Source organism: Euleptes europaea, chromosome 3 (assembly GCF_029931775.1).
Source record: "Euleptes europaea isolate rEulEur1 chromosome 3, rEulEur1.hap1, whole genome shotgun sequence".
NCBI classification, from domain to species: Eukaryota; Metazoa; Chordata; class Lepidosauria; order Squamata; family Sphaerodactylidae; genus Euleptes; species Euleptes europaea.
Genome location: NC_079314.1, coordinates 40,975,146 through 40,998,263, shown reverse-complemented (window position 1 = coordinate 40,998,263; position 23,118 = coordinate 40,975,146). Strand labels below are relative to the sequence as shown.

Genomic DNA, 23,118 nt, shown 5'->3' with positions numbered 1-23,118 from the left:
AAAATGCTAATCGCTGACTCCCTTCCCCATTTCAGAAGCATTCATTCAATCAAGACCCAGTTATTCAGGACCAGAAAGCAATGCTCCATCCTGTCCTCCTTCACAGTAATGGCACAAGAGGAGTGCCTTCTCCATCACGGACTCTCATGCTGCTGCATTTGTGTGGACACGGGAATCCGACAGGTGCCCCTAATAGTGTGGCTCTTTCTCACTTAACCTGTTCCCCAGGTTATGTGACCAGATGACATTATAACAACTCAGCCCATGTATAGGATGACACCACCAACACAAGGTTGGGGGACGACTTCCAAGCACTTGGCAAGTACTATGCATCGGTTATGTCTAGCTTGATGGGCCATGCGTCGTCCAGAAAGCTTTCCTGAGCAAAAGACACCTGATTTGGTATAAAAAATGTGGGCCATGGATAGCATTAGATTACACCGAGTTTTGCAGTATATGGTGTTTTTGTCCTTTTTAATGTGCAATGCGAGGCATTAGGTGTAGCCTATAATTCCCCAGGTGTGTATCTCTCCAAGAGCAATTTCATGGCAATTAAGGGTAGTGAGAATGCTTGTGTCTTCTGGGAGCCAGGCAGCAGATGTTCTAAATGGAAAAATCCCATGTCCTTGGACCACCCTGCCTGTCCTGCAATGTGGTTTATTGATTTAAAAAAAACAGCACAGCAAAAACAGGAACTTTACTAAGCCCCTGGTGGATCTCCATATATAATGGTTCAATTGTGTTAATCCTTGATGAGTCACAAATTGTCGAGGCCTGAAGATTTGCCATAAGACCATTGTCTGTAATAATGGGGACGGGGGGGGGGGTCATGTTCCCAATGACCACACATGAGACCTCCCATCAGAGCGTTCTGTAGGAATGGAAAACTGCTTCACACCATGACAAAGCTCAGCTTCTTCATTTCCTTCTGAAGAGTGTTCTGATTTCTTTAGGCTATTAGGCTGACAGAGAAGTCTGCCAAGATCAATAGGGCACAATTTGCCCTATTGATCCTCCAGTGGAAGTGATTGACCAAAAGTGCAGTCTCAATGCCACATCCAGCCAGGAAGGCAGACAAGCAGGATTATAGAAAACCAATGGCTTCCAGGTGTGCCTGAAGTTTCTGGGTAACTAATTGCTCGGCCCCCTTTTCCCAAAAAATGCAGCAAGTGTCTGGGGAAACCACAACAGCTTTTCCAAGAATCCTACAAATGGTACTGAGAAATCTCTGTTTGCGACCCCCCCCCCACATCACACCCCTCTCAAAACTGTAATTCCCAGTATTCCCTGGGAAAGTAACTATTTAGTATAGATAGACCTTGTATCTGGCCCAAGGTAAAACAATGAGGGTCTACACAACCTGAATATCCTACACAATGTTAACTAAAACAGTGTTCAGGAAAAGATCTGGGTGCACTCCCTGTTTGGCAGAGAACACTACAGTGTAGTGTAGTGGCTAAGTGTGGCAGACGAGTACCTGGGTGACCCAGGTTCAAATCCCCACTTGTGCCATGGAAGCTCACTGAGGACGTTTATGAATGGATACTTTCCCTCATGTTTGCCCCCGGTTTGTGTCGGTTGTTCCTTAGAGTTATGCATGAGTTTTCCATCCATTAGAGATGACCTCGCTGCAAGCCCTCACAAAAATGCATAAAGCAAAGTGCAGGACACACAAGCTTGGTTTCTCTCACAGCCAATTAGAAAGCCGCATGTAAAGAGGTGGGGATTCAAATGCTTCCTGGGAGCTCTTTCTGAGCAGAAGAAAGACTTTTTAAAACTGAGGCTTGGATTTCTCCCCCACCCCACCCTTCAGATTGCTCTGTTTTTTGTTCTTAAAATGCTTTTTTACACAGCAGTTGGGTTTTGGGGGGAAATTTTCTCTCACAGTAAGCTCTGCAAAGTAAACCAATTACAAAGCAGCATTTAAAGGGGTGGGGACTTGATTTGAGTTTGGAGACTGCTGGTGCATAGATTCCCAACAGGAAAGTGTGGGTCCAGCAAGCAAAGAACCTCAGGCAAAACTCACATGCATAAATGACTTGAGTGACCTTGGGCCAGTCACATTCTCTCAGCCCAGCAGCAGGTTTTGGGGATGGAGCCTCAGGAGGGCAGGGTTTGGGGAGGAGAGGGACTTCAATGCCATAGAGTCCAATTGCCAAAGCGGCCATTTTCTCCAGGTGAACAGATCTCTATTGGCTGGAGATCAGTTGTAATAGCAGGAGATCTCCAGCTAGTACCTGGAGGTTGGCAACCCTACACGTCATGTCCCCTGAGGCTGGGGTTTGGAAGTGGAATGAAGAAGCTAGAGTGTAAAATCAGGCAAGCAGACAGGCCTGCACTCTGCTAACTGGGAAAAGGCAGAAGGGGAAAGGATTGTGATACACAGGGTAACAGATTCACAGACATCCCACCAAAATCCTGCATAAAACTTCCATACACACGCAGGGTTTGTGTGTGTGATTTTAGCTGATTTCCCCCTCCTGCAGCAGACATTTGACCTCCTTGATATTCCTGAGGTCCCTTGTCCCTCAAGAGCGCATTAAAAGGATATTTTGGGGTGTAGTAGGAGCAGGAAGTTGTGAAGGCTGTGCTTCCACAAACCAAAATCCTTCTGTCTACAGAAATTTTGGGTGGGATCCAGCCTAGTAGCTGCAACCCTAAAGATGCTCTTCAAGGCATTTAATGTATCAGATACGTTCTTTGTTAATTGTTAACAAGATTTTGTGTCAATATATTCACAAAATGCAACTTGAACAAAATTCTTTACTTTTTTCTGTCTTTTAAAAAGATATTTTAAAACAAAGTTTCACTAAATGCAGCCAATCTTTTCCACCCTGCCCCTGACTGATTTCTTTTTCTATAGCTTATCTTATTTCTTCATGCTGTAGATCTAATCCTGTATGACAGATGATATAAACCAGTGTTTTTTATTACTACTTAGGAGAGATGATTTCCTGAACTAACTTTGCAACTAAATGAGGGGTGGGGGGAAACTGATGTAGAACTCATCACAAAGATTCCAGAAAGACAAACGGTGCGAGGTTTGGTAGTTATTCAAATTCAAAAAGGTTATCCCAAGCAGACAAATAGGGCTTTGCAGCTAGGTTACCAGTAAGCGGCATAGACATTGCATATAAAGAGAAATATGCAGCCATAGATACCGGAACTCAATTAAACTGGAAGAGAGGGCTCAATTATGACAATGACCCTCAGTGGCCTTCCTCAGATCAGTTAATGAAAAAAGGTGAGTTTTCAGTCCTCTCTTTTGTCTTTGTTCTATTGTTCAGAGACGGGTAATTTTTTTTAAGGGGGCAGCAGTCCAATAATGCATAACAAAGGAGTAGGAACTGCTGTCATGATCCAAGGGCTTCTGGTTCCCACTTGGCTGGCAGAGTTAGCAAAAGCTACAGTGTCCAGGAGTGCAGTGGCCTGACAGGAGCTGTGAATTTTGCCTTCATCTTTTCATCCTGTCCAGTGCTGGGCCTTTACCACAGATGCTTGCTTGCATTAAAATACCGGTACACATGAAGGCTCCCCACAGTTAAAGCAGAATACACGCCTGTTCTGGCTGAAAGGGCCGTTGCCTTGCTCCACGACTCACACAGAAACTGACTCACCACAATCATTTGAGCCACGTAACTTTCAGGACCACTGTATTCTGTTGGGTCTTTCACTCGGACGAGAACTATAAAGTAAAGGTAGTGCCACATGTTGTGTTCTGACTTGATGTGCTCTTCAAACGAAACGGTCTTGTTATCAAATTTGTCTCGCTCAAGCCCTGCAAAAAAAAAAAAAAAAAAAAAAAAAGAGAGAGAGAGAGAGAGAGAGAGAGAGAGAGAGAGAGAGAGAGAGAGAGAGAGAGAGAGAGAGAGAGAGAGAGAGAGAGAGAGAGAGAGAGAGAGAGAGAGAGAGAGAGAGAGAGAGAGAGAGAGAGAGAGAGAGAGAGAGAGAGAGAGAGAGAGAGAGAGAGAGAGAGAGAGAGAGAGAGAGAGAGAGAGAGAAAATACAAAAAAGGTTTCACTGATTCCCCTCAGCTGGTTTAGGACGTTTAAAAACACAGGTAAAGACTACTTTGAACAAAACCACTTTGAACAGAAAAAGCAGGATGTAAACATTTTAAAGAAAAATAAATAGTTGGTGTCGTATAGTCGATGAGAGACTGCAAGTGCGGTATAGTGGTCAGACTAGGATTGGGAAGACCCAGGTTTCATTGTGTATGTGTTTTAACCGCCAAGGAAGCACCCTCCTATCCCGTCTAATTAGAATTAAATGCTGCTTTATTTCAAACCTTTCTAACAAGTTATTTTACTTAATACTTTTAAGCAAGAGAAACGATGGCTTAAATCCTCACCTCGTATTTCTAATATTGGTTTGACAAATTTTACGACTGTTGTTCTCCATTTTGTTGCCTGTTTTTGCTACTCAATGGTTATAATAATCAACAGTTTATAAAATGATGATGAGGATAATACTCAAAGGCTTGGGATATTTTTTTACTGCCCCCCCCCCAGTGTATGCCATTTTTTGTAGTCCTTCAAAACTTTACATAGCAAACACTTGGTGGGGGGGGGGGAATGAATAAAATTGTAGACAATAATACTAATAAGCACCACACATTGTGAACCCCCATCTGACTGTGCACAAGGGGAAGTGAGAGCATTGGACACTGTCCAATATGTGAAAGCTCTTTTGCCAGGTGGATACCACAGTTGTCAGTGTAAAATTCCTCTCTCGCTAATAAGACAGCAAGCTGATCTGAACTGCTTGTTACATATGTCCTGATATCCACAGGATCAGACCACAGAATTCACACACTGGATCAGTCCAGTAGTGTCTGAAAATACCCTAACATACAACATGCTGATATTTTATTAATAGCAACGACTGCCAAGCTAGCATCTTGTCACCAAACAAACAGCAAAGCTTTCCTTTGACCTGTCATTCAGCTTGTCATCATCAAGGAAAAGGTAGCATTGTAGACAACTTCTTATTACAGGAGGAAGAGCTTGAAACCAGGCAGCTTTCCTCTGACTTGCTCCCACATACCACAGATGAAGCAGGTTGTTTTTAAGATTTCCTCTTTCTTCTGCTTTTCGCTCCTCAGATCTGCAAATGTATCAATGATGACTCCAAAGATGAGATTCAGGACAATAATGATGACGATGAAATAGAAAAGGAGATCATAAACAACCCGAGCGGCGAAGAGGGGCTCCTGCAACGACAATAAAGCATCAGTGTGATGTCAAACTGGGATCCAGCAGAAAAACACTGACACTTATTCACATTTTGACAGCATCAGTTTAGACCCAGCAGCATGTACAAGCAAACAGCCCTCCCTTGTGTGTTACAGCCTAGACCCCACATGTAGCTAGTATAAGGGTGATTAATATAAACATGTGTGCTAAGTTTGGTTTTATAGATTTCTGTTTTTCTACATTCAAGTCCTTTATGGGGTGAAAATAAACGAGTCTTTAAAAGGTTTAGCATATTTTTTTTGTGGATTAGAGGTAGGCTCTAGCCCACAAACGTTTATGCAGCAATAAAATGTATTGGTCTTTCTTCTTCTTTTTTAATTGCCATGTTTCTTAATAGACGAGTTTAAGAACATGCCTAACATCTCTCCCATTAAAATCAATAGGACTTTAAAACTGCTTGGGGAGGATCTGGGGTGGATCCTGCAGATCCAGGTACTTTGCATGAGGGAAAGCCAACTCCTTAACTTTGGTTTGCCCATTAGCTTTTACTATAGTGAAATATATAGATTTCTGAACCTCTTTCTCTCTCTCTCTCACACACACACACACACACACACACACAAACACACAAAATGCTTACATCTTTAGAAGGCTTGCGTAACACATCTCCAACTCCACCGCCATTTCTCAGGCCCTGGTTCAATACTGTCACAATGCACATTAGCAGAGTGTCACAGGTCCTCTCAATCCCATCCTCATCGTCATCCTCGCCTGTGGGTGTAACACAGAGATGTGACATGGATCTACTGAGTATCTACTATGGGGCCAAATCAGATTGTGATAGAAAACTCATGGCTGCCACCAAAAGCTGTAGCCCTGTGTTGTCTCCTCTGCTCTTTCCCAATAACATCTGGCAAAAGAAAATGACAGATGTAACATGATTGTGTGGAAATTTTTTTGCCAACTCCTAAAAACAGCAACCAATTAAGTGGTGTAGGGCAGGGCTTCTTAAACCTTTTCTACTTGTGACCCCTTTTCACCTGAGAAATGTTTACGCAACCCCGGGTATACAGATATATAAAATAGGTACACAAATCAAACATTTACTGATAATAAGTCATAAAGAAATTTATACTGTTGCCAAATTTTTTGCAACCCCCACATTCAGTTCCACGACCCTATATGGGGTCACGACCCACAGTTTAAGAAGCTTTGGTGTAGTGAACACAGAAAGTCTCAGCACAATGTTCATTCTGTTGTTAGCGACAAAACGGAAAAAAGTTTAAACTTTGAATTAAAATGTTTCAGGTATTCTGTATGTCAATTGATTTTTCACAAATCTCTGCTTGGTAGAGCCTCTGCTTGGCATGCAGAAGGTCCCAGGTTCAATCCTGGGACTAGGCAAGTAGGTGATGTGAAAGACCTCTGCCTGAGACCCTGGAGAACCGCTGCCAGTCCCAGTAGACAATACTGACTTTGATGGACCCTTTGATGATTCAGTATAAGGCAGCTTAATGTGTTCATCTCCAGTAGTGTTATGGAACTTTGTAGAATTTCATGGGACCTTCCAGACTATCTGATAGTTACAGTGATAATTATCTGAAGAAGTGAGCTGGGGTTCACGAAAGCTCATACCCTGCCAGAAATTTTGTTAGTCTTTAAGGTGCTACTGGACTCTTGCTCTTTTCTACTGCTAGTGACTAGGGCTGTCAATTCAATTCGTCCCGAACCGAAAAACAGCCAAATTTCCCGATTCGGCAGTTTTTCGGATGGAAAACGGGGAGCCGAATTCAGCGAGTTCGGGGTGTTCAGCTAATAAATTAGGTAAATTTGGGGCTTTGGCGGAGCAGCATAACCGTCAGTTAGTAAGCAGCATTCTCCTGCGGCCAATCGGTGGCCAAGCTGGGTCTTCTTCTGGCCAATCAGTCGCGATTGAGTGCATGAGCCCAGCTGCTGCGCAGCCCGGGGAGAGAAAGAGAGAGTATCTGTTTGTGTGTGAGAGAGATCCCCCTTGGGGGGGGGGTGCGTGTGCACATTCAAGCCATTCCGTGGCTGCAGGGGGCGCATTTTTGGGGGTAGAGCCCCCAAACTTTCATCATAGCTTCAGAGGACCCTTCTTGCAAGAACCTGCCAAGTTTTGTAAAGATTGGATCGGGGGGGTGAAATATGGGGCCGGGAAGGGGTCCCCCCCACCCTTAATGTGCATCTCTGACAATGGGGGTTTGCAATTAGCAGAGCTTGCCTCCCGCCCAAAGCTCCCAGCCCCGACAAACAGCTGAGCTGCGGGGAGCAAGGGCGGGGCAGGTGCGAAGAAGATGGAACAGAAGACATCCACAGTAAGACCCATTTTGGGGCTTTTCTCTATAATTTTTCTCCTGTGTGTGTGTGTGGGGGGGGGGAAGCAGAGTCTGTGTGTGTGTGGGGAGGGAGCAGTTTCTGTGGGTGGGTGGGGGAGCCAAAGGGAGCTTTCGCCCCTTCTGCCTGGGTGTGTGTGCCCCCTCGAGTCTCTCTCTCCCTGGTTTGAGGGGGGGGGCTTCAGTTGTGTGTCCTCAGGTTTTCCTTCATTCATAAGAATGTTAGGTCTATTTTGATGCTTGCTCAAAACTGGTTTTCAAATTGTGACTTAAAGAATGCATTTGCCTGGTCCCGAATCTGATGCAAAAAGGGAAATTCCACCCCCTCCTGCTCCTTATGCATAGCTAGCATGCCTCTGTCCCTTTCCATGGTTTGCAAACTCCCAGGTGTCACATGTTGCTTTGCATGGTTGCTTTGCATGGTTTGCATGGTTGCAAACGTGTTGCTTTGCATGGTTTGCAAACCTCTTCGCACCAGCCCCGCCCTTGCTCCCCCAGCTCAGCTGTTTGTCGGGGCTGGGAGCTTCGGGAGTAGGCGGCAAGCTCTGCTAATTGCAAACCCCCATTGTCAGAGATGCACATTAAGGAGGGGGACCCCTTTCGGGGCCCATATCTCAGCCCCCCCCGACCCAATCTTCACAAAACTTGGGGGTTCTTGCAAGAAGGGTCCCCTCAAGCGATGCTGAAAGTCTGGGACCTCTACCCCAAAAAATGCCCCCCCCCAAGCCACGGAAAGGCGCGATTGTGTTTTTAATGGCTTTATTCGGCCAAATTTTTCCCCGAACTCCGGATCTCATGCCGAATTGCACGGACCCGAAGCGGGGGAGTTTGGACTTCGGCATTTCCCAAATAAAAATGGGCCGAATTTTGCCGAATCCGAGTTTTACTGAATTTTTTTTCCCAACAGCCCTACTAGTGACAAACATGGCTACCCATCGTGCTATTTACAAGTTCCTTAGACTTTCTAGACATTTTCAGCCATACTCTCAGAAGTGCATAATGGGCAAGGAAGTGAAAGTCAGTCAGTGAATGTGACAGTTACAGAAATGTTCAACCACAGAAAATGCATGCACTCTACCTGTAGTCTAGTGGGGTACTGTTGTTAGTTTGTTACAACAAAAAACAAAAAGGTGTCTTGGTGCACCTTAAAGAGTAACAGATACATTACACAGCATAAGCTTTCATAGGATGTGGTCCACATCACTAGTTGCATGATGTGAAACCTCCATCTGCAGGCATACCAGCCAAAGATGCTGCTGGCTGACCTTGAGTCCATTCTAAGGAAGTAATGGACACTTACATATGTAAGTGTCATCAAGTCGCAACCAATTTATGGCAATCCCAGCAAGGGGCTTTCAAGGCAAGTAAGAAGCAGAGGTGGTTTGCCATTGCCTTCCTCTGTAGAGTCTGCCTTGGTAGTCCCCCATCCAAGTTACGACCCTGCTTAAAATCCAAGATCTGATGAGACTGAGCTATACCATGCTGCTGTCACTCTCAATGGTTATATACTTTGTTGAAATACAAAACATTTTGTGGGTATTCTACTAACCTGATTTTATAGCTGGTATTGAAGTAGTGCAATTATCCTTTGCACATGTTTCCATCATTGCTGTTAAGGTTGTGGTGGGTACTGTGCCAGCGTCTGACAAAATGAAAAGCAAACTGTTAGCAAAGGTTGATTTTCTGCAAAAAATATATAAAAAGTATGGCATACACATTAAAAATGAGGGCAGAGACATACTATCAAATTCTCAGTAAGAAACCTAATGTGGGTATATTTTCATAGCATCCAAATTAAAATGCATCACAAAAACATGGCTCCATTTCCTTTATTTGTATGTACTATAGAATATTTGGTATCTATCCACTTTTGATCTTCTCATTGTATGTGTGTGTGTGTGTGTGTGTGTGTGTGTGTGTGTGTGTAAAGTGCTGCCAAGTCACAGCCGACTCATGGCAACCCAGCAGGGTTTTCAAGGCAAGAGACACTCACAGGCGGTTTGCTATTGCCTTCCTCTGCATAACGAGGAATATTAAAATACTAAATACTAACCAGGGCCGACCCTGCTTAGCTTCTGAGATCTGATGAGATCAGGCTAGCCTGGGCCATCCAAGTCCAGACTGATCATCTTGCTAACAATGATTAAATAATGGTTGAATATAAGGATATTTTGTTAACCTCTCCCCCCAAATACATTTTACTTGCTCTTAGCTTGGAACCCTCAAATTCAAATATTCAAATATTAACTGGATTTTAAATTGGTTTGAATATTTGTTCCAGCACTGATTCCCTGAATTACTTATTTAGTGTTGGAAGAAACAAAGAAATAAATCAGACCACCACTGAAGAAGAACCTTAACATAATCAGGGTAAAAAAAGATACCACCATTCCACATTTACAACATAACACAGGCATTTCACTGCTGTTTCTTCCTAAATTAAAGAACTGACATCAAACAAAGCTCTGTCTAGTTAGGATGAAACACATTCAAAGCTAGAAACAACCATCAGATACAAAAACAATGTCAGTTTTAAAAACCATTAAAAATTATTCACAAAGGCTGACAAGCAGGACATTGAGCAGCTGGATCGTCTTCCTGAAACCAGAATAATTATGAGATTTTCAAGGATGAAAACACTGTTTGATGCTCATTTGTAAATATGTATTGAGTCGAGTAAAACACTAATTTAACAATTCAGAAGTAGGTAAATGACGTAATGATCAGCTTTATTTTATCAAACACTTATTTTGCCCAGTGCATCCTAAATTATTTACTGCATCATGTATCAGCATTGCTACGAAATGCTTGAAGGAAACCAAAGCTGGCAAAATTATACGACCCAAATAATACCCCGGTATGTCAGTATTCTGTTCTCACTGGACCAGAAATGGACTTCTAATACACCAGAGCAGATTCCTAGACAATGGTGAGCAAGAGCATGCTCTGCCAGAAAGAGAAATACCTGCCACAGGTGTTCTGTTTTTCAGTCTTTCCACTTCCATAATGAAGTCATCTTTCAAGAACAAGAACCCGACAATGGAGAAGAGGTAGACAAGGATGAGGGCCAGCACAGCGGTCAGGATAATGGAGCGTCCATTCCGTGTAACGCTTTTAATGACGTTCAGTAAAGTCTCCTCCCTGTATACCAAGTCAAATAACTTGGGGGAAAGATGACAAAAGGAAACTGGCAAACATGTGGAACACATAGGTTCTATGAATATAGATATTCATTTATTGATTTTGTTTGTACCCCGTCTTTCTCCCCCTTGGGGACCCAAAGTTGCTTACATCCTCCTTCTCACCTAGAACATATATGAATTAAATAGAGAAAATAGTGTTTCCAGATAAAACTGAGAAATGTGTTAGAGAAGTAGTTTTCAAACAGCGATCTGGGGGAAAAGGGCGACCTGATTCAACAGGTCGCCCCGTTGTGGGCTTACCGGGCGGTGAAGAGGAAAAGGGAAGAGGTCTCTTGTTGCCGGACGGCGCGTGGGGCCGTCTCGAGAGGCCACGCTGGCCTCGCGGTTTCTCCCCCTCTCCTCCTGGGGTTGGATAGGGCGCGGGGGGAGGGAGGCGACGTCAGGCGCCCTGCCCCCGCGCCTATTTAATGGGTCCCAGCCCAGCAGCCGTCCTCTTTGTCAGGGGACGGCGAGGATAGCAGTAGGCTGCGGCGAACGGAGCAGAGCCAGGCAGGGACCACGTGGCTTGGGACGGATCAGCTGGGCGGTGCTGAGGCTTGCACGGAGGCTCTGGTAGTCAGTTTCGGCGGTTTCCCTTCTGTGGGTCCTAGCTCCTTGGGGAAGGATTTGTTCTCCTTTCTCCTTGCCGCGGCTAGGGCTCGGTGAGTAGCTTGCGCAATAAAGCTCCCCCTCCCTCCACGTTTGGGTCTGATTAAGGGCATTTGCCGGTTTTTGGGGAACACATGCGGGTGGTCTTTGAAGCTCCCCCCCCTCGGCACCAGTGGGTCCCCATCTCGGTTGGGACTTGGGTGTGTCTGCACCTGCTTTCCAGTTGGTGTTGGATAGCTTTTTGGGCGGCAGCGACCTTCTACCCCCCCCTTCCATTTGTTAGGGATTTACTTGCCCTACGTTGTTCCTAGTCTCCTGGTTGGTCTCCGTTATTACCTGGGTGGTTGCAGCTGTGTGTGTGAGCAGTCTCGCTGGCTTATATCCCCACTCATCGCCGACCCCCCACTCCCTCCCACTTTTGTCTTGAACTGCTGCTAATTTGTTCTTCTTACCCATTCTTTTCTGAGCAGGATTTACTTGGTTGTAGGCTATAGGATCTTGCTTCTGGGAGGGGTGATAGCTTATGTTTGGTTATTTACCAAGGTAGTCTCTGTGTTTGTAATCAATTGGGAGTGTGAATTCACTGGGCACCTCACTTTGGTTAATTCAATTGATTAATTTGCTTGCCTTTAGGGGCCGGGGTGGTAATTCTCTGCCAGTTCTTTTGGCACTTGATTAGTTGGGTTTGCTTGCACTGTTTGCAGAGGCTATTTGTGCTTTAACTGAATGCATACATAGATAGCAACCACATGGCACCAACGCAAGCTGGGGGGCCTAAGCGCAAGGCCAATGCTGGCAAAGGGAAGGGAAAGGCTACTCCGCAGCCAAAGAGGGCCCGGCCTGGACCAGATATGGTTTCTGCAGGGCCGTCACGGAAGTCTGCCCTAACTACAGCACCTTCACATCCAGCTACTTCGGCTAAGGCTTCGGCCCGGCCGGCCCCTAAGGTTGCAGGGGCAAAAGCTCCAGCCAAGTCTGGTAAGGCAACTGCCTCCATGGGGGGGCGGAGTTCTGGGTCCAGGGCTGCTGCCCCTACGGCGGCTGCTGCTGCTCAATAGGCACCAGATATACTGGTTGGTTTGACCACTACTGTGGCCAGATTGGTGGAGAGGATGGAGAGGTGGGAATCTCCACAGGGGTTGCAAGGGTCTGCAATTTCCGCCTCGACCGAGGCTCCTTCCACGAGCGCGGGGGCACTTGGGACCAGGGCTGGTGCACGGCCACAGAATCAGTCTTCCAGCTTGTCTGACGTTCCTGGGCCCAGGGCTGTGCAGAGGACAAGGTTGGCGGCGAGGCGGAGAGGCGAGTCGTCCGACTCGTCCGATGGCTCAGTGATGCCTGAGGTCGAGGTACGTGCGGCGGCTAAGAAGAAAGAGCGACGGAGACGCAGAGCTCAGCGAACCAGGGAATCGTCTACGGATGGGTCTTCCACTGGTGAGTCTTCCTCGGATGAGGACTCTGCACACACCGGGGGCCGGTATTGGTTGGCGGGGGCACGGGTTCCTGGGCTCCCCCGATGGGTGATTAGGAGGCATAGGTTGGCGCAGGAGGTTTCCCCTGCGGCGGGTTGGGTCCCAGAGGCTCTGTCTGGATCGAGGCAGTCCTCATCGGCTTATTTAGATTCGGAGGACCCCCCGGGCATTCACCTGGCTAGAAAGGTCTGGGAAAGGATTTTAGAAGGCTACTTTGTAGATGCCTTCTCGCTGCTCAAATCCGAGTCGGATGACGGGCAGGACGGGCCTAAATCCAGTAAGAAGAGAGGCAAGGCTGGAGGGGCGGAGCGTACCTTGCTTAATTGGATGGCTGGGTTCGCGGTATTTCGTGGGGTGGTCGAGGCAACTTTCCCGGAGCGAGCCTGGCACTTGACGAATCATATGGCCAACGTACTGTCCGCTGTAGAGCTGGCGGGTGAGGCTGCGGCCTTTAGTTACAATGCCTTTAGTTTAGAAAGCGAGCCTTGCACAGTCAGCACACTAGGTGGGATCTAGTGAATGATAAATTGTGGCTGTGTTTGGTGGGGCCTCGGATGAAGGGCAGGTTGGATGGTCGGAGACCATTCAAGGGTGGTTTCAAAGGGGACCCCAACCGGAAGGTGTGCTGGGAGTTTAATCAGGGGCGGTGCAACCGTGTGCGGTGCAGATATGCACATGACTGTGAGGTTTGTTTTGGCTCCCATGCCAGACTGTCCTGTAACAGGGAGCGGCATAATCAGCAGCCCTTTCGCCATTCCCGCCCCCTCCCAATTGCTGGCCGGGGAGAGGGCGGAAAGGGGGCCACCATACCCGACAATGCCGGTGCCAGTAAATAGCGCATCAGGTATCACCGGTTTCTTGCCTCTTTGCCCGACTCCTGTTTGCCTCCGCCTCTTGGAAAAATGGCTTGCACTGTACCCTTCCTGCCCAGCGGCAAAATTCTTTTTTTTTTTGGAAAATTTTATTGGTTTTTATAATATAAATTTTCCATGTTGACAAACAACAATAAAAGTAATATAAAAAACTAAATCATAAGTAATGTTGTTATAGTTATTTAAGTACTTAATAAAAATAAAAAATAAAGGAAAATTTGTTGACTTCCCCATCACCTCCGTCCGCCTCTTAATAAAGTATTCTATCCCATCGTGATATGATCTGATCTTAATTATTCTTATATCTCAATTAAGTTTCAATCACAATATGCTATTAATATAATTAATTACACTTCTTTATGTTAGCAATGTCATCTAGATCACATTAAAAGGTACTCTTCCATTTTCCCCAGTCCCAGTTCATATTCACAATATTTCATCCAAGCCTCCCATTCCCCCATAAATTGAACATTGTCTTTTTGTTTTAAAGTAGCTGTAAGTTTTGCCATTTCCACCAGCTCAAACATTTTCATAATCCAGTCTTTTTTCCCAGGAGTGTCTGCCCCTTTCCATTTTGCTGCATAGAGCAATCTTGCAGCTGTTGTCGCATAGATCAAAAAAGTCCTTTGTATTAACAAGTCATCAGGTATCATACTTAATAGCATCATTTCTGGTGTTTTGGGTATATTTTTTTGTACTATTAGTCTTAATTCATTATAAATCATATCCCAAAAATCCTTAGCTTTGTCACAAGTCCACCACATATGATCCCAGCGGCAAAATTCTTGTTGGAAGGTTTTTCTGCTGGTTTCAGGATACCCTTTAGTGGCCCTTGCATTCCTTTTGATGCACCTAACCTGCGCTCAGCTCGCGAGTTACCTGACTTAGTGGCAGCTAAGGTTCAGAAGGAGTGTGACGCGGGCCGGGTGGCTGGCCCCTTCCCCTCCCAGCCGTTTCCCAATCTCAGAGTGTCTCCGATAGGGGTAGTTCCTAAGAAGGCCCCTGGTGAGTACTGGTTCATCCACTACCTGTCATACCCTAAGGGATCTTCCGTGAATGACGCCATACCCACTGAATTTTGCTCGGTGGGGTACGCGTCATTCGATCAGGCCGTACACATAGTAAAGGCTTGCGGCGGGTTTTTGCATGGGGTCTGATCCGAGAAGGGAAGATGGGCGTTTCCTTCCCGTTTGTGGGGACCCCCATAAGGGGTCTTGGGATGGAGCTCAACAGCGTTGCCCGGCTCGGGGACCTGTTTGGGAGCTACAATCCCAGGTGGCGCTGGCTCCACATAGAGATGTGCGTCCGGTGGGGCCACCTAAGCGCTACTCCGGTGTGGTACCCCCCATGGGTGTTGGGGGGGGGCGTTATCGAGCGGTTCGATACTATCGGGTTACAGGGTGGTGACCCGATATCTTGGATCCGCCCCCATGATTTTCCGTCAACGCTCCATTCTGGTTTGATCAATAAAACTGTGGCCATTTATTTCCCAAAGAATACAGTGTATGTGTGTTTATTTGATTTTCTTACTCTCCTACTTCCTTGGAGCCACTTGCCTGTGGGTCCACAAGAAAATCAGCAACAGCAGAAAAGTTTCGCTGAAAGACACCTTGTCCACCATTACTGACTTTCCTTTATAATGTGGAGCTTCAGAAGGCTGTCGAATGCCTTCTTGGGTACACACTCAGTTCACATGAGGCCCAACAGGCCTTGTGTAAATGGAGTGTGCAACTTAAAAATGATGCCTACTAATTTTAGGGAGTGATCAGCATACGTAGATGCCTGAAAGAATGGGCCTTCCAATTTCACATATGAAAATAGAGCTGAAGACTAGTGGTTCTCCCCCTTCCAGAAATCGTTCAATTTCCCTAACTCAGTGGGATACTTTATTGAATTATATTGTAGACCTGGAAGCTTTCTACCCACTAGCGGAAACCTTTCTAGTGGGAGATTTTAATGCTAAGATAGGGAAAGATTATTTGTCCAGATCAGCCATGCATCTTGATATGCATGATCTCTCAACTTTCCATAAGACAATCCAAAGATTTTTCATTTTATCATGCTGGGACTCTTTTTGCAAGCTTTATTATTTCCTCTGGGAAATCTATTTTAAATTATACATTTCCTCATGATAGCCCAGGTGAATTTACATTCAGTTGCCCGTGGGGAAGTGGTGTCATTGATTATATTTAGAAGGTCTATTCAATATTTCTATGTGGGCAATTGGGTAGATAGTGATCACTTTCCATTAATTGCTATTCTACAATATAAGTTTTAGAATATAAATTCCCTATTCCTTTACAACCCTCCAATTCTGAGCTCTGCTTCCTGTTTTAGAAGGGTTAAATGGAATGGGAGAATAATCAAAGATATCTCTAGGCTTCTTAATTCTAAAACTTCGATTGATCTTAATCAACAATTATTCAATTCTTCCAATAAGTCTCAAGAACTTTCTCTTTATGATAATCTCATTGACAATATTAACTCCACCCTTCAAATGCAAACATCGGCATGGAATTAAAATCACTTCTTTGTTTGCAGAAACAAGGTCATGGGTTGTCATGAAAGGAAGACCATACCATCTTGCCTTTGGACTCAGAACAACTGAAAAGATGTTTCTTGTCAAATACCTCAAAACTAATTTTGCCATGAAAAGTAGTTCAAAATGATACTCTCAATTCTTTCACCCTTGATTATCTTCTCTACAATTCAGTAAGGGCTAGAAAAACTATGATACAAACTCCACTGAAGGTAGGAACACAACTTAAAATGAAGATCTAGGGAAAGTGGCCATGTGAAAGGACCACACAGCATCCTTCTGGTTTGCCACAGGATGCGTGTGTGTGTGTAAAGTGCCGTCAAGTCGACGCCGACTTATGGCAACCCCTTTTGGGGTTTTCAGTGCAAAAGACTAACAGAGGTGGTTTGCCAGTGCCTTCCTCTGCACAGCAACCCTGGTATTCCTTGGTGGTCTCCCATCCAAATACTAACCAGGGCTGACCCTGCGTAGCTTCTGAGATCTGATGAGATCAGGCTAGCCTGGGCCATCCAGGTCAGGGCTTGCCACAGGCTGCCCGAGGCTTAATACAAGTACAGTCAAACACTGCAGAGCCCCATTAACTTCAAAGGAGAGACTGAAACACCAAGGATTTTTTTTTTAATTCGAAAGTGCTTCACTTTAGCTTTTTTTAAAAAATTAAACAAAATTAATATTCCATATGTGTATCTACAATAATTGTGGCTCAAAATGGAGGGAGGGTGTAGGGATCCACCATTAATCACAAACTTATGAGACCTGAAGTATAAAGAAGAAGAAAATATGTCATAATATCAAATGACTAAATGACTAAAACGAGGAACAAAAAATAGGGACTTTGAATATTTCTATCCAAAACCGAGAGGTTTATAGTTACTGAAACATGAATGAATCACTGCCAAATGATATGCAGAACAGGAGACTATACCACCCTTCATTTGATTATTCTAGGAACAATATTTTTATCATGTGTTGAGGTCAGTACAGGATGCAGAAAGAGGAATATTACTTGACACTGAAGAGTAAGATAGGACCCCGCTGGCCACACACATTTTCTGAGGCACTCTTATGAAGGTCATAGGATTTTGTTAGGATTTTGAAAACCTCAGGTTTTAAAGGTTTTGTTGCACTTATAGTTGCTGCTATAAGCTTTGGGGAGGGGCCTTGGCTCAGTGATAGAACATCTGCTTGGCATGCAGAAGGTCTCAAGTTCAGACCCCAGCATCTCCACTTTAACAGATGAGAAAGCAGGTGTCCCGAGCCAGGAATAATAGGTGATGTGAAAGTCCTCTGCCTGAAACCCTGGAAAGCTGCTGCCAGTCTGAGTAGACAAGACTTACATTGATGAACCAAATGTCTAATTTAGTATAAATCAGCTTCAAGTGTCTGTGTGCCCAAAATCTGTTGGCATGTCCTGCAGCTTCTGGGTTTTGAATATGTTGAAAAAGTGCATGGAAGATCTGAAAAACACCTATATGGTGAAGAGGGGCTCTCCTTCAAACATTTGTGCCTTGAATCTTAAAAGAAGCTAAAGTACTTTACTAAGCAGGAAGATGATCAATAAGCACAAGAAGAATGTTCTGGAATCCCATGCGAGAAGGAAGTTGTTTTCTAAGAACTGGGGAAGGGGGAGGAGCAGCAGAAATGGCAAACAATTGTGTCCCATTATAGGTATAAATAGCTCCATTCCAAAGCATGCATGGAAATGTTGCCTGAGCTCTAAAGGGAGCAGCAATTGTCAAACTGTTTGTATCATAGGTTAGGGAACAACCTTCAGTTATAAACAGCCATATTTAAAAGAAAGGGAATGGATAGACTGTCAAAGAAAAGGCAGTCCTCTGCAATCCTCAAAAACACCTGACGACAAAAGATACATAACAGGCAATTGTGAAACCCCTAGGGAATATTTACAATTACACTGTTAAGAATGAATCATGGATTTCTGAAATGCAGACTTGACTTTAGGAGCAATAATAGAGGCGGCAGTTTGACTCACTGTACCTAAAGTCAGTTCAGGTGCACTACGAGGGAGGCAAACTCACGAGAGGCCTGTCCTGCCCTTCTTCAGACATGGTTGTTCTGTGGCTGCACACAGGGGCCTGGAGGACACGACTGCTCTGTAACCTCTCAAGAGCCACACAACTTTTCTTGCATGGCATGGTTAAGCCACAGCTAAGTCGAAGAGCAACTGCCATGGCTAGAGTGCTGATAGGTGATGCTGCACAAGGAACAGGCTGGGTCACTGCTGGTACAGGGCCTCTAAATGCAAGGCTTCTAGGAATCATCACACTTCAAGAGTGGCTCATGGGGTGAGAGCCCAGATCCCTAGGGCCATTTATGCAGGGTCGATTTCGATGCTCGCTCAAAGCTCCCTTTTTAAAATCCAACCTTTAAAATGACTATTCACGGTCCTGATGCAAGAGGAGAAAGCCAAACAAATTCCACACACCCCACTCGCCTGCTCCTTCGTTCTTTCATTTGCATAGCCATTGATGATTGTTGTTTGCATAGCTAGGCCGCTGCTGTGATTCTTCATGGTTCCTTCAGTGAATGCTTCGATGCCGGGGCAGAGCAAATACAAAAGGTTGCGTTAAAGGGGCTCTTAAGGAATGCGAAGCAGGTATGTGCTGGCTTCGCAGGGACGTCTGGAATGACGGTTCAGCACGAAGAAATAAAAAAAATATGCGGGGCACTTCAGCCTGGAATGCGCTTCTAATTACCAAGCATAAACGGCCTTCATGATTCTCAGACCTGGTCATCTACAGCAGTAGTTGGAAAACCCTGCCTTCAGAGAACCCATCTGCCTGATGCATGAGCCTGCATTGAACAGAAGAAGGTTAATGCTCTTGAGTGTATTGCCATTCTGGACACAAGAGATGTGTCCTGGGCCTCATACAGGGGCAGTGTCAGCCCCCTTCAGGTAAGCCAGCTGCCGGGGCCCAGAGCACCTGGCAGGGCCCACTGCTGTCAACCCCGCCCACACACACACCCTCCCCCTCCTCACTCACTTGCAAGTGCTCCCCTAACCATGATCCCAGTTGCCCAGATTGCCTGGCACCATCAGCGAAAAGGATGTCAGCAGCTATGACCAAGGGCAGTGAGAGGTCTCATGAGCAGCACAGAAGGAAAGTGTACAGGCAGGTAGAGGGACAACGTGAGAGGGTCGGCGAGCAGGAAGGGAGACATGAGCAGGGGATCTGGTGGTAGGCAGAAGAGGGAACTCTCCTTCTAGGGCCCCTCAAAAGTAGAACCGTTCCTGGCCTTATCATCATGCTGCTCGACAGGAAGATGTCCCCCTAATGCACCCACCGTTGGTGGGGGTTGGGGGGCTTAATAGTGTCAGGCATGTAGTTGTCTTTCAGGAATTTCTTGCATTGTGCAGGGGGTTGGATTAGATGACCCTGATGGTCCCTTCCAACTCTATGATTTGCAAACTGAGGAATCACTGAGAAGTTTCCAAGCAAAATACAAAATAGGCAAAATCCTGGGGGGGGGGGGAAATACTCAGATCAATTTTCTGTAGATGCCCAACTCCAGTGTTGTTGCTCCCCCCACAAAATCCCTTTGATTCCTAGAGAAATCTTCCTTCGTTGCTTGAGGCTGTGCCGCTTCGAGACATCTGCACGCATTCTATCATGGCATACACGACATTGTACTTAAAAAGGCAGAAATCAGCCACAGAGGGGTTCACGGACAAATTCGTGCCACAGACTGAGCTCTGCTAGGGACAGGTTTTATACCGCGAACACAGTTTCTGTTCTAGCAAGGCAAAACTCAGTTCCATTTATATGGAGGGGAAGCACCAAATAATACAAGGGGTAGTGAGATGACTGATTCAAGGTGAGGGGGGAAATCTAACTCTCCTGAACTAGCCTTCACCCCCTCGCTAACCGGTTCCGAATCCTCCTTTATCGGCTTTGTTGAAAGGAACGTATGAAACTGCCTTATACTGAGTCCGTTCGCCTAGCTCAGGATTGTCTTCTCAAACTGGCAGCATCTCTCCAGGGCCTCAGATGAGAAAGGTCATTCCCCACCCCCTGCTAGTTGACAGCCTGTAACTGGAGACACCAGAGTCCAAACAAGACCTGCCCCATGCAGCGTATGCACTCTGTCAATGAGCCACAGCCCCTCTTGAAATGCAGTGCTTAGCTTCCTTTCATTTCAAGGGGCCCTGACCCAGGGAGCTGCACTTTGGCAGGAGGGGCTCACCCCAAGGTGCACAGCACAGGCCTCTACTCACCAGGAAGCTGTAAAAGAACTCGTGCACACAAAGGCCCAGCATGCAGACGAGCACATAGACCACGTGGTAGAGGAACGCCATGTCCATGATGACCGCTCGATAGCCACGAGTGAACGTCCCACGGTTCCCAACAAAGCTCACCAAGAAAACTATCTTGTTACAAAGCTGAAGGGAGAGGAGCACAGGGCCGCAGTTATTCAACAAAGCCTCTGTCTGACAGAGCAAGGTGCTGCTGTACAAAATGCGAACAACAAAACATGTCCTGCCTACAGCCTTACACTCTACATTTGAAGAACCTAAACCATGCCCCCTTTAGAACAATGTGTTGAATGTGAGAGAGCTAGCACTAAAAGAGAGTTTATAAGGCCTTGAAAACCCTGCAGGGTTGCCACATGTTGGCTGCAAAAAGAAGAAGAAGAAGAGTTGGTTTTTATATGCCAACTTTCTCCACCACTTAAGGAAGACTCAAACAGGCTTACAATCACCTTCCCTTCCCCTCCCCACAACAGACACCCTGTGAAGTACTTGGGGCTGAGAGAGTGTGACTTGCCCAAGGTCACCCGGCTGGCTTCGTGTGTAGGAGTGGGGAAACAAATCCAGTTCACCAGATTAGCCTCCGCCACTCATATGGAGGAGTGGGGAATCAAACCCGGTTCTCCAGATCAGACTCCACTGCTCCAAACCACTGCTCTTAACCACTATACCACGCTGGCTCTCTGCAACTTGACTTCATTTTCCACAAGATGAATCGGGGGGAAAAGATAACCAAGCATTTTTATAGACAATGAGGTTGACAATACTTACATTAGCAGCACCCAGAAGGATCAGTGTTGGTCCGAGGCCAATCGTATAGATCGACCGGAGCATGACAGAAACCAGAAAGGGACGAATGCCGACAGGCTTAGGGAAGAAGAACAGCAGGGATGTACAGACAGCCACTGCTATCCAGAGGAAAACGGAAAACAGGGGGGGAAGAGTGCCTGGAAAGAAAAAAGAAGGGGGATGAAAGAACGGCCACACAGGGGTCCACCCAACCCAGCATTCTTCAGGCGAGAAGTGTGTATGTAGAATCATATCTGCTCCAGCAATTTATATGGATGCCCCAAAGGTCAAGGTTGCATCATGGCTTTTCAAAACTTGCTCTCTGCAGACAGAAATCCAGAAACCGAGAGTGGACTGAGGCAGCATGGTGGCTATAAGGCAGAGAGGTAGGATCCTTACTTGCGGGTTGGATTTTTATTTATTTATTTTTATGTTATTCGATTTATATCCCGCCCTTTCCTGACTAGACAGGCTCAGGGTGGCTCACAACAAGGGCAGACAAGGGATCTGCGGAAACTCACAGCTGATAACACCTCCATGTTAAGAAAGGCCTTGCTTGCCCATCTCTGCCTCACAACAGAACAATCCCATTTGTAAGACTAGCCCTTAATCAGGAGAACAAAACAAACCTGGGCGTGTTCCCCCCACACACACCCCCGGCCCCATTATGCCCCGGTTCTATAAATGGGTGATTTAATGCAGCCCATCAACACACTGGTCTCTGCTTAGCAGGTTCATCCGACATATGGCCAGCTCTGCGTTGGCCCCGTGACGGCTCAGTTCAGCTCAGTTTCACAGCATGTGAAAAGAGTCCAACAGAGTTGTCAAGTGCTGAGCAGCTGCAAGCCTGCAACAGCCTTATTTTTGCAAGTCTCAGTTGCCAAACAGTGAAGAGTAAGTGGGATATCTTAACAGAGTAAATTCACCAGATGACAACAGAGACTTTGTGGTTATTGCAGCAATAATAATAATGGCAGCAGCCACCTCCGGGCAACAGAGGTACTGAAGATCCATGCTCATTGCCCCAAGCAACTTTTGACCCGGACACTCAAGATCTGGGAATGCCCGGTGAAGAATGTTTTCCCTTTTTTCGCCCAGACCTCCTTTGCCATTACTTCACCATCCTGGGAGGAGAGAGAGAACGGCTCAGGAAGAAGGCACTGAATTGTTCTACAGTGTGTTTTGCCCTCTCTGCCCTGGCCTGGCTTCTGCTATTATTTCACCCCGTCTTGTGGTTCTGCTGCTGTCTACCTCTGTGGTCAGACAGAGAAAGAGGAACCACATCACTGTGAACCTGGAGCTGGGTCAAAAAAGAGGGGCAGAGAGGAGGGAACGCTCTACCCAAGCCAATCCATTCCTTCCCCAGCCACATTTCTCTGTCCCCTAAGGCCAGCTGCATATTTAGAACGGAAGAGCAGCCCTGATTCGAAACTGCAGGTTCTTGGTATCAAGGCTATGAGACCGTTAGGATAACTATTCATTTCAGCCAGTGTGGAGTAGTGTTTTAGAAAGCTGACTAGGATCTTGGAGACCCAGGTTCGAATCCCAACTCTGCCATGGAAGCTTGCTAGGTGATCTTGGGCCAGTCACTCTTTCGGGGTAAAATGGGGGAAGGGAGAATGATATATGCTGTCCTTAGCTCCTTGGAGAAATGGCGGGATAAAAATGTACTATATAAATACAAACAACAAGATCACGATTCCCATTTCACACATTACGCAGCAGAAAACTAGCAATAGTCAGCACGCTGGGAGGATCTCTGTATTTCAAGGATGTATCGGTCACATTCATGTTACACTTAAGTGCTTTTGAGTTCAAATTACACATTGCCAGAGC

At 45.9% G+C, this 23,118-nt stretch overlaps 1 protein-coding gene across 1 annotated transcript in view; it reads right to left on the bottom strand.

Annotated features, from left to right (window-relative positions):
* The window catches only part of ITPR2 (inositol 1,4,5-trisphosphate receptor type 2), a 237,638-nt gene that overhangs the window by 7,295 nt on the left and 207,225 nt on the right, over positions 1–23,118 (bottom strand). The window contains exons 49-55 of the mRNA XM_056847486.1: positions 21,265–21,440; positions 20,461–20,625; positions 10,515–10,710; positions 9,099–9,191; positions 5,836–5,966; positions 5,047–5,212; positions 3,618–3,778 (exon numbers count right to left, since the gene is read on the bottom strand). Of these exons, the coding sequence (XP_056703464.1) occupies positions 3,618–3,778; positions 5,047–5,212; positions 5,836–5,966; positions 9,099–9,191; positions 10,515–10,710; positions 20,461–20,625; positions 21,265–21,440 (1,088 nt within the window). The remainder of the gene's footprint in view (positions 1–3,617; positions 3,779–5,046; positions 5,213–5,835; positions 5,967–9,098; positions 9,192–10,514; positions 10,711–20,460; positions 20,626–21,264; positions 21,441–23,118) is intronic.